This window comes from Urtica dioica, chromosome 9 (genome assembly GCF_054948205.1).
Source record: "Urtica dioica subsp. dioica isolate 48M chromosome 9, U.dioica_male_clone48M_v1_H2, whole genome shotgun sequence".
In the NCBI taxonomy this organism is placed as follows: Eukaryota; Viridiplantae; Streptophyta; class Magnoliopsida; order Rosales; family Urticaceae; genus Urtica; species Urtica dioica.
In genome coordinates this window covers 15,682,875-15,697,615 of record NC_142764.1, presented here as the reverse complement: position 1 = coordinate 15,697,615, position 14,741 = coordinate 15,682,875, and the positions used below count along the sequence as shown (strand labels likewise).

At 35.1% G+C, this 14,741-nt stretch overlaps 1 protein-coding gene and 1 pseudogene across 1 annotated transcript; one reads left to right on the top strand and one right to left on the bottom strand.

Annotated features, from left to right (window-relative positions):
* The first annotated feature begins 4,331 nt into the window (after positions 1 to 4,331).
* Positions 4,332 to 5,528, top strand: LOC149385270 (putative F-box protein At4g22030 pseudogene; annotated as a pseudogene).
* Positions 5,529 to 9,527: 3,999 nt separating this feature from the next.
* Positions 9,528 to 12,920, bottom strand: LOC149385269 (Glycine cleavage T-protein family). The gene is made up of 4 exons (XM_089626076.1): positions 12,763 to 12,920; positions 11,572 to 12,166; positions 10,412 to 10,530; positions 9,528 to 10,316 (listed from the first exon to the last, which is right to left on the bottom strand). Exons 2-4 carry the CDS (start codon positions 12,130 to 12,132, stop codon positions 9,770 to 9,772), a joined length of 1,227 nt encoding a protein of 408 aa, XP_089482202.1. The 5' UTR covers positions 12,133 to 12,166; positions 12,763 to 12,920; the 3' UTR covers positions 9,528 to 9,769.
* Positions 12,921 to 14,741: the final 1,821 nt, after the last annotated feature.

Here is a 14,741-nt window from a genome sequence, read left to right as displayed (position 1 = left end):
TTTCTCAAATGAGAGTACGTAAGCTATGAAATGACATGTCTCATTTCAAGATTGAGGTAAGCATGATGCAGTTCATACATAGTGACTTTGAGACAGAAGAGGTTAAATGGTTTGTTCTTATACTATCTCTAGAAGTGCACTTGTCAATTCATTATCTTCAGAAGATACCTAGGAAGAACTGAGTCTCCAACTCTCTATGTCTCATAACCAAACATCATAGGTTCTCTTAACAATCATACTGAGATCAATAGCCCTTTGATCATTAGATTGTGAATATGCTTTTAAGCAAACTATGAAGAGTTTGTTCATGCAAATCTATATTTGACTCTTCATTTGTTGTTAGTTTTGTTTAAGGACTAAAGACTAAGGTTTATCATAAAGCTTCAAACGAACAAGGAAGAATGAATGAAAGTTTCAACTCTTTATTAATTATTCAGCAGTTACAAGCAAGAGTCTTCGTGGGATTTTATTACATCAAATGTATATAAGTTAGGGTTTCGGGAAATTTGCAAGAGGCTCAACAATCAAATGCCATCCATTTTGGCTTAGATTTTGAGGGGAGATTATTTGCGTTGTGATCGTCATTTCTAGTGGAGTTGCTCTTTCTGGTTTGCTCTCTAGATACCTAATGATGTGTATTCCGATATTTGATGAGACTGTTCCCCTTTTATGCCATCTTGATTTAGATGATGATGTTAATTAAATGCGTTGGAGATGACTTTGATCGTGTTGTTTTGTACTTTCGTCTTTGAGGTTTTTCACGCTAAAACTATTTTTGTTGATTATTTGTTTTACTTTTTATGTAGGTTGTTTGGTTTTTCTTATTGGATATAGTTATGTATAAAAATGTTAGGAATTAAATCATATTCTGCATTATTTCAGGTGATTTTTTCCAACTATTATCTATATGATTGAATTTTAATTTCTGCCATAATAGCATGTGATTATTAGGTGAGCTAATAAAAAAATTATACTAAATGATACATAAAACTATGAATTAAAATTTTTGCTTTGAAAAGAAAAAAAAATAGAGATATATATTTATTTAAAAGGGAAATAACACATATATACCATGTGTTTTAGTGAACAGTCGAGTTTAACTTTTGATATTAAAAAATGTCTAATTCATACCCTATGTTTAACTAAAATGACGAAATATACCCTGAAATGGATAATCGTGTCACAAATCTACCTTTCATTGATATTAATTCTTATATAAGAAAAACCAAATCAAATCCAAACCAGTACCCTAACTTTCAAGTTCGCAATTTTGAAATAAAAATAGCCTTAAATTGAAATTAAATAATAAAATTCATATCTCCCAAGAGATGACTTCATTCTGTGTTCAAATTGCAATTATGTATCCTAAATTCTCTGTTCGAATATGTGATTTTGATGATTGTCAACCGTCACTTTTTACCCCTTTGCATATTTCAGTGTTCTTCACGATTAAGAGACTTTTGTTTATTTTTTAGTTTTTAAATAAATTACATATATGACGTGAATGAATAAAGATAATTGGTGTCGCTGAAACAAATAGGGTCATTACCGACGATTTTTTCGTCGGTAATAACACCTTAAATCGTCGCTAAATGTCCGTGCCTAATTATATTTAGCGACGAAATAATCGTCGCTACATAGTTACCAACGACATTAGCGACGATAATGTCGTCTCGAAAAGTATAAACGAAGACATTTTTTTAATTTTGTAAAATATAATTAGCGACGATTTAGTCGTCGCTACTTCGCGCGCGATATAGCGACGGAATAGTCGTCGCTAATAACTTCACTCAGTACAAGAATTAGCGACGACTTTGTCGTCGCTAATTATTAAGTTTTTTTTTCATTTATAAAATTCTAAAATGAAAAATCAAATAAAAACCAAATTATATTATCGAAATCAACTTATATATATAATCCAGTTACGATTTCGATAAACGAGAAATATGTTAAAATACATGTAAATAATAATCTACTATACACAAAATATCTAATAAAAGACTAGCCGCGACCTTTGGGTCGTCGTCATTTTTTTCCTCCGCCTCGACGTGAAATGCTCTGCTGGCGCTGATACTCTGCAAGGCTCGGCGGAATAATGTGCTCATCAGCTGACTGACTCGGACCACCACGGTGGGAGGTCTGGCTACCGTCGGGATTTTTCCCTCTTAAACTTTCGTCAAAATTCGAAAATAATTAGCGACGATATTTTCATCGCGAATTGGTTATATAAATCTTTCGCGACGATAGTATCGTCGCTAATTCTTTTTTATTTAATATTATTGGAGGGATTTTTCCATCTTCAAAATTCGTCAAAATTCAAAAATAATTAGCGACAATATTACCGTCGCTAAATGAAATGATAACAATATAGCGACGATAGTATCGTCGCTAAATAGTTTCCCGCGAACTTAGCGACGACAAAAAATAATTAGCGACGATATAACCGTCGCTAAATGTCTTTGCCGCCAAACTTTGGAATTTTTAACACCAAATTTTCATACTATTTTAGCGACGATCTTATCGTCGCTAAAAGTATGATTAGCGATGATATATTAGCGACGACTTAATCGTCGCTGATAGTTTCGTAGCTAAATGTCATATTTCTTGTAGTGTGTTTATTTATAAATAATAAAGTCAACGTCAATGAAAAGTCAATAAAAATTCAATGAAATCAAGATTCGTGACACTGTTGACTATTTCATTGTATAATTTCGTCATTTTCCATTATTTAAACTAAACAACATGAAACTCTACTCGCACGAAGGTGTCTGAGCTACTGGAAACGCTAACGCACTGAAATAAGATAAAAAGTGGGAATTACAAAATAGTCATTGAAAACTAATTGACTAATAGATAATATGGTTAACAATTGTTAACAACAACATAGTCAAAATTGCAATGTCTATAAATTTTTTAACATGCATAAATTTATCTACCTCACTTTTGTTTATATATTTATTTGTAGGGTGACAGAATTTTCCCTCGACTATCACAATTGTAGATTAAATATTTTAAAAATTTATAAGTTTCAAATGATTATTTAGTAAAAAATATAAAAAAAAATTATCAAAAATTAATTTCACAAATTTAAGAACACCAAACGTAGACTAAATAAAACAATTAATTATTATGAATCATCGAACGTCACTTTCTTTTTAAAATAAGATAATATACCGTAAAATTTCAAGAGACTATATATACACTATTTATATTCGAATTAAATTTACTTTGATGACCATGTGTAAGGTACAAATTGTACCACATATATTCAACTGACAAAGCACATTAAAAAAATATATATATTCAACTGACAAAGGATTCGTCGTGCTCATCCTCATTAACATACCAAATTACACAGAGAAAATAATAATACCAAGGATCAATCTTGAAAACTGAAATTTTAAATATATTGGTTGGTTAACAAATTTTACAAACTACCAAATTTCAATTGAAGTCGGGACAACTTAACTCTAGAACAATTCGTCCACCACCAAACAATGTACTCCTACGAAGGATGTTTGAAACTGAGTCACCGTTTAAAATTTAGATGAAATGAAACTATTAAACTCACAAGTTATAGTAAATGAATAATTTATTCGTCGTACGTAATACGTATGATGTTTCCCAATCTAGCTTTTTCACTAAATTAGCACGAAACGATTATACAAGGGCTGAATAAAATCAGTAGAATACCAATCTTTGATCTCCATTTTCTTTTTCCAAACTAAATATTGTTTAATATTGATCACCTAATACGATTAATCCTTGATAAATAAATAACAGTTCTTGATGAGAGCGTTCGTATGTAACAACTAGTAAACACTTCAGTTGCGTAAGCGGAAAGCCGAAAATCACACCCCATCTGAACGGATTAAAGTATAATTTTTTAAAAGAAAAAAATACGATGGCTTAAGCCAAATCATTATTAGACAAAGTCAAATTAAGACTAAACAATGCAGTTATACTATTTCTGTCTAAACATCAGATAACCTTAAACTCATAAATTCTATTTAGCGTTATGAAAAATATTAGACGTTATAACTCTTCGGATTTTTTTATCTAATGCCCATACATTAATATGGTTAATTATAAGTGGCGTCTGCTTGTTTTGTTCTATGCATGTTTTATTTTTTTATTTTTTCAAGATTTATGAGTAGGTCAGTCAGCAGTTTGGCCAAGTCTTTTCAGCCGGGCAGTCAATATATTTACAAAATAGGACTTCTTCCGCATTGCCGTTGTAATTGTTGCACTATAAATACAATACAATCCCATACAAACAATCAAAACAAATCATTACAATTATTATCAGACAAACTATAACACAACATAACATGTCGTCTTTACAAACATCGTCCCTCGTATTCACTTCTTCTCCTTCTGTTTCGAAGCGATCAATGATGGCCAAAGCTTCCATTGACGTCTCGAACAGGCCGATCACCAAATCTCGCTCCGCCGCCGCACAGACGACGCAAAAGAAGAAGCTCGCGACGATGATAGAGCAGCCCAGCGTCGTTTTAAAGAAAACGACACTAGAGCTCTCAACGGCAAAGATGTACGCGATTCTGGAAGCCGTTTGCGACCGAGTGGAGACACACGAAAACATCGGCCGCCAGCGAGACAACTGGAACGCGCTCCTCCTCGGCTCCGTCAACGCCATGACTCTCTCCGCCGCCGTGATCTCCGCCATATCCTCCGCCACCGAGCCTCATCACCGCCACTTCTCGACCCTCCTAACCCTAAACCTCTCTTCCTTCGTCCTCTTCTCCGCCGCCGCCGGAATCTCCGCCGTGATGGCGAAAATCCAGCCCTCGCAGCTCGCCGAGGAGCAGCGGAACGCGTCGAGGCTCTTCCGGCGACTCCGGTCCCGCCTCGAGACCGTCCTCGCTGTTCGCTCTCCGACGGAAGCCGATGTTTCCAAAGCCGCGGAGGAGGTTCTCGCCCTCGACCGGGCCTTCCCGCTCCCGCTCCTCGGCGGCGCGATGCTCGAGAAGTTTCCGGAGAGGTTCAAGCCCGCCGTGTGGTGGCCGAGGAAGGAGAAGAACACCGATTGCTCCGATGGTGGTGAGTGTCTTGAGATCGCTAGGGTTTTGAGGAGCAAAGATGGAGCGGAGTACGAGAGGCTCGGAGGATTGGTTCTGAGGGTTAATAAGGCGTTGGCGGTTTTGGGGCCGGCGGTGGGAGCGGCGGCGGCGGCGAGTGCGCCGTTCGTCGGGATCGGGGAATGGGCGGCGGCGGCGGCGGTGGTTGGAGGGGCGGTGGCGTGCGCGGTGAACTCGGTGCAGCACGGCGGTCAGATCGGGATGGTCGTCGAGATGTACAGAAACTGCGCCGGAGTGTTGAGGCTCATGGAAGAGACGATCGAGAGCAATGACGTCAGCGAGGAGAGAGAAGACGGAGAGTTGTTTCTGATGGAGGTGGCTTTGGGTTTGGGCCGGAGCTTGCCTCAGATGGCGGAGATCGCCGCTAAGTCTGTTGATGCCAGGGAAAAAGGGACTGCTATTGATGAGTTCGTTAGCAAGCTTTTTTGATACTTGATCATGTATCATAAATTAATTTAGTTGTACAATCTGTATAGAAATTATTACGTACGTGACGAGATAGGGCACTGGGTAGAGTGTTCATAATTTGCTAGCTTTTTAGAATAATAGTGGAGGGTTATTAAGTGTTGATATTATTTAGTATAATCAGCATTTGTTGTCCATAATATGGACAACAAATGATATAATCTATATATTATATATATATAATAGTGTGTTAAGAATAATAAGATTCATTATGTAATATGACGTTATTCGTTTGTTGATGTTTTAATATACATATTGTTGGAAGAATGCTCAGAATATATATGCATGGTAACATTATTCTATGGAAAATCTGATGACGATGGAGATTGCATTTGCAATTGCATGCACATGAAATATTCATTATTCACACATATTCTCTCTCGCTACAACGTAATTTGTTGGTCAGCGATATGGTGGCATTGTTCATCGGAAGTGGTGGTTGAGATTGAGGGCGTGGCGGTGGCGGGTGTCTTTGCTGGTGGTGGTATCAGATCCGTGAGGTGGTATTATTGTCTACAACACTCTCTTGACAAGATTTGATTTTAATTTTATCCTTCTCTAGCTTTACGGTGTTAACGCTTGCTTGCTTTGTTTTGGATTGAAGGCCAATTTCTCTCATTTCTTTATCCTGTTTTCCGTACACTTTAAAAAATTTATCAAAAAAATGAGGATTTTGTGCGCTTGACGAGTTAATTTACCTGCACGTTGCCGCGGATTCAGTGGCGGACCTACCTTGTAGGCCCAAGAGGCCTGGGCCCCCCCCCCCAAAAAAAAAATTCAAGCTTAAATTTTTTTTTTTTTTTTTTTTTTTCCCAGCCAAAATTCAGTTTTGGCCCCCCCGCCCCCCCGCCGCCCCCCCGTCGCCGGAGTCTGGATCCGCCACTGCGCGGATTATATGTGATTTCCAACTATATGTACAAAAATATAATTATGGTATTCGACAATAATTATGTAATGAGATTTCACATCTTACAAAAAGTAATACATGCTTTCACTTATGCTTAATTAGTATTTACATATATGTAATACATGAGGTCTCTTTGAAGTTCTGAAAAGATATAATATGAGATAATAATAGAATCACATTCAAGAAATATGCAACAAAAAAAAATTAATAACATTAGATAATGATTAGTTAAACAACAAAAGTAAATAAAATCATAAAGATAAATCAAGTAAACTTAAGCATCATTACTTAACTGAGGTATATTTGAGTCTATACTGAATTACAATTAAGTACAAAATCTGAATGGCGAGTATTGAGCTATGTATGTTGTGTGTTAGATTAATCTAGATCATCTGTCCTCTTTTGGTGTCTCCATTGCTGTCCCTCAAATCAAATTAATACATGTCATCATTTTATTTCATTAATAGTTTATTTTATTTAAAAATAAATTAAAATAGTATAATTAACTTATTTTGATTAGAGGAACATCAAATGACAAACGATTTGGATTCGTGTTAGAGTACTACTAACCCAATAGACTGCTTTTTTATTGTCAACTTTGATTTTATTCTCCTTAAAAAATTATTTAATTCAAACCATAAAAATCTAGAAAAAAAAAAATCAAAAGCATGGAATTTTCATGTTGGCAAATGAAGGCCAAGTTTGATATTGTAATATTCATTTTTTTTTTGTTAGATATATTTTGAGAGGGATATAGAAGCAGTTTTTAGCATGTGATATAAAGATGATTTTATAAGAAAACAAATATATACGTATATACATATACATATACATATGAATATTTAAAATGAAGTAAAGATAAGTGTGAGTTTGAAAGTGCAACTATTATTGGACCGGCTGAATTATGAATCGTGCAACTCTTGTTTACGTGATAAATGTAAGAGACTATATCAAACTTGTCAGGGGCATAATAGTAATTCAAGTTTACAAATTCCTCGTTAGTTATGTATAGAATAAGCAATATGATCTACGTTATTGCAGAATAATTAATATATTTTAGTTTAGAAGAAAAAATATATAAAAACATGTCCATAAATATTTAGTTTTGAAAAAAATATATTTAAAGTTTTTTAAAGTTATTTTTATTTTTCTGATAAAGAAAATCGATACGAATGAACAATATTTATATTTAGAATCCAATCTCTTATTTTTTTCTTAAAAAAAAAGCATTTCTAAAAAAAACAATATTTTATGAGTAGAGGTGTTTCTTCTATTTTATATATATATATATATATATATATATATATATATATATATATATATATATATATGGTAAGTGGAGATAAATACTCATTATATATAATATTTGGCTATTTGAGAAAAGTTTATTTGGAACCAAAAGTAATTTGACCGTATGTCTACAAATGTCTTCTTTTTACGAAAATATTTGTTGCAGTGTACTGGCCACCATTGGCGGAGTGAGGTAAGGATATCAAGGGGCATGTGCTTCCTTGAGTTTGAAAATTAAAATTTTTATCTCTAATTTTCAGTAAATTTTATATTTTGAGTAAAAAATTTGTTAGAAGATGTTTCCATGTCCCTATTAAATAATTTTTTCTTAGGCACCTTTTACAAAATTTAAAATAATTTTTATCTATTAAATTTGTGTCTCTAACTCTGAACTGACACAGATAACAATAGATATTTTTTTTCATATCACATTTTTTTTCAGGGGAAAAATGTCGTTGTATACTATATAAGAATATGGCTATGATCAAGGACGAAGCCAAGAATCTAAACTAGGGGAGTTAAAATGCTAAAAAAGGATTCAAAGAAGTTGATTTATAAAAGGTCAATTAGGAAAATAGCCAATTTAAATGTTTGACATTGTTAAATAGTCAACGTTTAGTAAATCTTAAGGTAAATAACCACTTTCAGATCTAAATTTTAGGTAAATAGTCATTTTCATATACTAAACGCTGGCTATTTATCTAAGATTTACGTCTGAAAGCGACTATTTACCCAAGATTTACCAAACGTTGGATATTTAACAATGTAAAACGTTTAAATTGATTATTTTTATAATTTTATGATTTATAATTGTTTAAGGTGAAAAAATAATTTGTTATATATATATATATATATATATATATATATATATATAACGTGACTTGTAAATTGTAATAATTGTTTTTTCTAACATCATCATTTATGGTGCTGAAGAATTTTTTTCTAATGCTATATTCTGATTGCGAGTAACTGTATGAACGCGTTTTTAGCGGTTTAGAGTTGGTAACGGTTGTTGTTTACCGTTTCTTGGATAATAATGGTAAAAGTGTGACGAAGAAGAGCTAGTCCGTAGTTTGACCTCAATACACACACACTTGCTTGTACCAGTGAAAATCGGTGTCCTTGAATTTTTCTGCAACAATTTGCATGAAATTTTAATTTTAATTTGTGTCTGCTTCTAACTCGTATTAAAAAGTGTACCAAGGCAACTGTGACGACTTATACTTGAATTTTTGACCGATATGATATTTTCAACGAATGAGATTGTAGGATATTATAAATAAATACCAACCTACGTACAAAGGTACGAGTCTCGTAAATATATATATATATATATTAATATATATATATATATATATTAATATATATATATATATATATTAATATATATATATATATATGTGTGTGTGTGTGTGTGGAACGTTTGATCGCTATAGCATGAAGATTCTGAGCAAAAAAAAAAAAAAAAAAATATATATATATATATATATATATATATATATATATATATATATATATACCAGATGAAGATGAGTCCAAAAAGATGTTGCAGTTACTATTGCTTGATTTATAACGATTTGGGATTTTGCTATGGTTAAGAATTGATAGTCAAGCAGATGAATTATGTTATTCTTTAGCACGTTTAATTTGGTCCATTTGTGCCAGTTGACAAGTCGGAAATATATAACGAGTCATTTTATATATATATTGAATCAAACATTTTCGGATTATTTCAAATATTGACTTCAAGAACGATTTTTTTTTCCATCTTCCAATAAGTTGGGTGTATTTCCACACACAGCAGAGACAAATCATTTTATTTTTGGCAACTACCACAAGTTGTTGATGAAACTTCCAATATTATAATGCAACAATACAATAGAAGCTTCTAAGTACAAGATAATTTTCACCAGTGAAGTATAATCAAGGCCACAAACTCCTCTTCAACAAAAGGGAAAAAAAAACATTTCAATTGAAAATGATCCAACACGAAAAAGACGCTTAGAACCTACGTCGGCTTGTAGTATTTTGTGGGTACGAAGGGCATTTTGGTGACGACCCCGTCGTAAGGCTTTCCTCGGACGAGAATCTTGAGTTTGGTCCCGGCCTTGTGGGACCCGGATTTGACGTAGCCCATGGCTATGTTCTTCTTGAGGCAGGGGCTGAATCCTCCGCTGGTGACCTCGCCGAGGCTCTGGCCCTTGTCGTCCTGGATCTCGCTGTGGCCTCTCGCGGGCGGGCCCGAGGAGACCAATCCGACGCGCCTGATCGAAGGCCCGTCTTTAAGCTGCTTGAGGATCACCTCGGCCCCGAGGAACCCGCCCTCGGCCCGTCTCCTCTTCCCTATGGCCCACGAGAGGCCCGCCTCGACCGGGGTTATGTGCTGTTCCATGTCGTTCCCGTACAGACAAAGCCCCGCTTCGAGCCTCAGGCTGTCTCGGGCTCCAAGCCCAGTCAGTCTCACCTTATTATCGGATTTCTCCAATATGGCTTTCGCGAGCTCCACCGCGTTCTCCGACGGAACCGAGATTTCGAACCCGTCTTCCCCGGTGTACCTAAATATTAAGCCCGACGAATAAGCAAAACTTTGAAGAAAACAAAACGATGGATGGGATCTCTACGGAGAGTGATTAATGAGAGTTTGAGTTACCCGGTTCTCGTGAGAAAGCAGGTCGATCCATTGATATCGATCACCTTGAAATCACCAAAGTAAATCTTGCTCAAATCCTCTTTCGTCAAGTGTTGGAGAGTCGGGGCAGCAAGGGGACCCTGCAATTTTTAATAAAGAAAATACCGCAAGGAGTTATCGGGACAATCTCCGATGCTAAAATGATCAGAGAATAGTCTCTGATAAATCGAGAAGCATTAACTTAAGGCTCTGTTTCGGAATCTGGAAAATGCAAGAGAGAAGAAACAAAAAAATTCCCTGGCATTTAAATATGATGAGAAGTGTAACTAAAATGCTTACATTTTCAGAGAAATAAAAACCCAAGAAACTTAAATTTTCGGCACATTTTCCCTTTGATATTCTAAACACCTCAAACAAGAATAAGAAGAAACAAGAAAACTATTTGTTCCTCCTCTCAAAATTTCGACGACTTCCAAACACAAGGAAGCATAAACCTGGACTGCGGAATCCACTTTCCAATGGAAAACAGAGAGAGAGAGAGAGAGAGAGAGAGAGAGAGAGAGAGACAGAGAGAGAGAGAGAGAGAAATCAATAATCTAAATCCAAGGGAATTCACACGTCTGCAGGATTTCATTATCAGTATCTCGCATACACTTGTTCTTATTCCACCTAAACTTTCTTGCTTTTTTCTTTAAAACTTTCTGAATGCCTCCAAATCCAAACAAGAATGAAAAAAAAAGGAACCTATTTAGTTTTCCTCTCTAACTTTCCATGAATTCCAAACGCGAACCCTTGACAGACAGAAGCTCTTTCATATCCGCCTTTTTCTGTCCCCACTAAAATTTTCAAGTTTCCAAACTTGTCTATACAAGTACTTGTAGGGACGTGCACGGCCCGGTCCGGTCTAAAAACTTAACCGGACCGGTCTACTTGGTTTCAAAAAAATTAAACCGGACCGGACCAAATAAGAGAAAAAAAAACCAGACCAGACTAAACCGATTAAAACGGTCCAGTCCGGTTTAGACCGTTTCATACCAAACCATTTTAAACCGGACCGTTTTATTCTGACCTATTTTTTATTTTTCTTAAATAGTAACCGGTCCGCTCCACTTAAGAAGCAATATATAACAAAAAAAAAATATATATATATATATATATATAATCTTCATGGAGACACAAACCTGAAGAGCGAGGAGAGACCTTTCGTCGTGGATGTGCCAAGATACGTCCTTGCCTTTCGCCTTGTAGGCGTTCATGTGGGACTCGATGTGAGCGAGGTCCTTGTCCCTGCAGCCGGCGTTGACGACAAGGTAAATGTGGTCCCCTCTGACCTTGGTGATGACGGAGTCGTCGATGGCCCCGCCTCTGTCGTTGGTGAACACGGTGAGGGTCCCGGTCCCGGGTGCCAGGGCGGCCACGTCGGCGATGACGAGGCTCTCGAGGAAGGCCACGGTGTCCTTGCCCTTGAGGCTGAGCCCGCACATGTGGGACACGTCGAACAGGCTGCCGTGGGACCGGCAGTTCACCGTCGAGTCCATGATCGAGTCCTTGTACTGGATCGGCATGCTCCACCCCGCGAACGGGACCATCTTCCCGCCGTGCGCCACGTGGAAGTCGTGCAGCACCGTCTTCTTCAGCTCCGACTCCGCCGAGAACACCCGGCGCCCCGTCACCGCCTTCTTCTGGGCCCCGCCCACCCGCCTCGTCATCGATTGCCCCAGCTGCCACAGGCTTCCTCTCATTTTTTTTTTCTTTCTAAACTCGGTAATATTCTATCTGGACATATGGAAGTGAAGATTGTATTTCAGAATTCAGAAATACTCTGTGAGAACTATCATTCAGAAATTCACTTTGCATTGTTAAGAGCGGTTGAGCTTATTGAATAAAAGTAGAACAATATATTTGATACAATCTCAGATTAATGGTGGCTTGATTTCATCTCAGATTCGTGTATTATTTAGAGTGAAAATTTTATTTCAGAAATCCTAAATATTCTGTGAAAATACGATCATTTTAAGGTGGGAAAAGTTGAGAGATACATCTAAAGTAGCATATATCTAAAGTTTAGAATCGATTCATCACGCATCTGGAATTGCATTGTTACGAGCGGTTGAGCTTATCGTATAAAAGGCGATAGCTTTTCATTGGAGGACAATAATATGTTTGATTCAGTTACAGAGAATCTAAATACAGATAGCAGTGTAAGAGAATCGAAAACGAGCTCTCTTTTTCAGGTTTGTGAGTGAAACGGAATCAGATAGATCTCGGAAATCCAAAAGCCTAGAAATTTGTTTTGAGAACAAGAGTGGAGCAACAAAGTAAAGACATTGGAAGAAAATGAAAGAAACAGGAAAGGGAAAAGGATTTCTGACCGAGAAACAAGAAGAAGCGTGTTATCCTTTGGTGTGGAAACTCAGAAGAAGGGAAATCTGAGAGGCCAAACGAGCATCTCCGGACTTGGACAGAGATTGGCTTTGCTTATATACGTGCGTCTGTGTTCAGAGAGAGAGTTGGTGGATTGGAGTGTAATGAATGGAGGGCAAAGAGAACCCCATCGTAAGTGAGTGGTTGCGTCACTACCCGACAACTTCTCATTCTTCTCTTTTTTTATTTGGAAAAATCGAAATGACACATATATATACACTACGGGGTTGTTTTTGTTTTCTATTTTCTAATTTTTGTAGTTGTATTGAAAAATTATTTTGCAGTTGTTTTCAAAAAGCTGTTTGGTAGAGTTTTCATTTTTGTTTTTGAGAAATTGAAAAAACTGAAAAAACTGTTTGGTACAGTTTTCATTTTTATTTTTGAAAAAATGAAAACTATGGTACACCTTTTTAAAAAATGAAAACTATTTGGCGGCGATGGTGAGGCTCGGTGGTGATTGAAGAAGATGGCCAGATTTTTTTTTTAATTTTTTCAAGTCTTGCGCGCGGGTGAGGAGAATGAGGAGAGAAGAGAAGAATTTTTTTTTTTTCCAAAAACATTTTTTTATTTGTTTTCAGTTTTCTTTACTTTTCTACAAAACAAATTCAAAAAATTTTAAATTTTTTTTTCCAAAAACACCTTACCAAACACATTTTTTAGTTTTGTTTCCTATTTTCACTTCTTGAAAAGTCAAAAACTCTTTTCAAGAGCATAACCAAACATGCCTACGAGTTTAACTTTTGGTTTTAAAAAATATCGAGTTCATATTTTCTCTGTTACTAAAATGACGAATTTATATTATGAAAATAATAATAAATCTTATTTTTACTAAAATTTATTCATTTTTTTATTGACATTGACTTTTATATTTATATGTAAACACCAATTATTTTTATTCATTCTCATTACATATGTATTTTATTTAAAAACTAAAAGATAAAATAATCTTTTAATCGTGAAGAACACATAAAGAGGTAAATGGGTCAAAATTGACAGTTGATAGTCATCAAAATTACAAATTTGAACAGAGAATCTAAAATTCAGAGTTGCAATTCGAACACAAAATGAAGTCATCTCTTGAGATATATGAATTTTATTATTTAATTTCAATTTAAGGCTATTTTTATTTCAGAATTGGAAATTTGAAAGTTAAGGTATTGGTTTGGATTTAATTCAGTTTTTCTTATACAAGAGTTAATATCAATGAAAAGGAGATTTATGACATTGTTATCCATTTTAGAGTATAATTTCGTCATTTTAGTTAAACAGAGAGTATGAACTCGACATTTTAAAAAAACTAAAGATTAAACTCGACATTTCACTAAAACACATAGTATATATGTGTTATCTTTTCTTTATTATTCGACCTTTATGGGACTGAAATTTGATCAAAATATAACTAATAATACTAACTCCGATTTTTATTCTAAAAGTATCAAAACAAGATTTGTAAGAAATTATAATTAAAATATATATGATCAGTCATCTTTGGATTAAAGTCCATTTATATATTTAATTAATTAAAATCAATTAATTATATGATTAGTCTCGCATATAATCAGTCAAATGCTAAAGCTTATAATACTAATGCATCGAAATAGAGTAATTTCTTGTCTTTAAGAGTTCAAATAATCAATTTGTAACACTTTTATAATAAAAATTTAATTTAATGTATTATCATTTATATTTTATCAAATTTCTATTATACGATTTACTTCACTAATTTTTGGAGACACTTTTGCTTTTGCCTTGACTATAAACAACAAATAATTTAAAGATATGAAGGGTTAGACATTATGAAGAAGAAGAGGGAGATGAAAAAGTTTGACCAAAATCGGATAAAGTGATATAGAGTTTGCCTCAACTTAAGAGTGATCTCAAATTCGTAGAGATTCTTCAAACAGGTAGTTCGATACTTATCTACTAT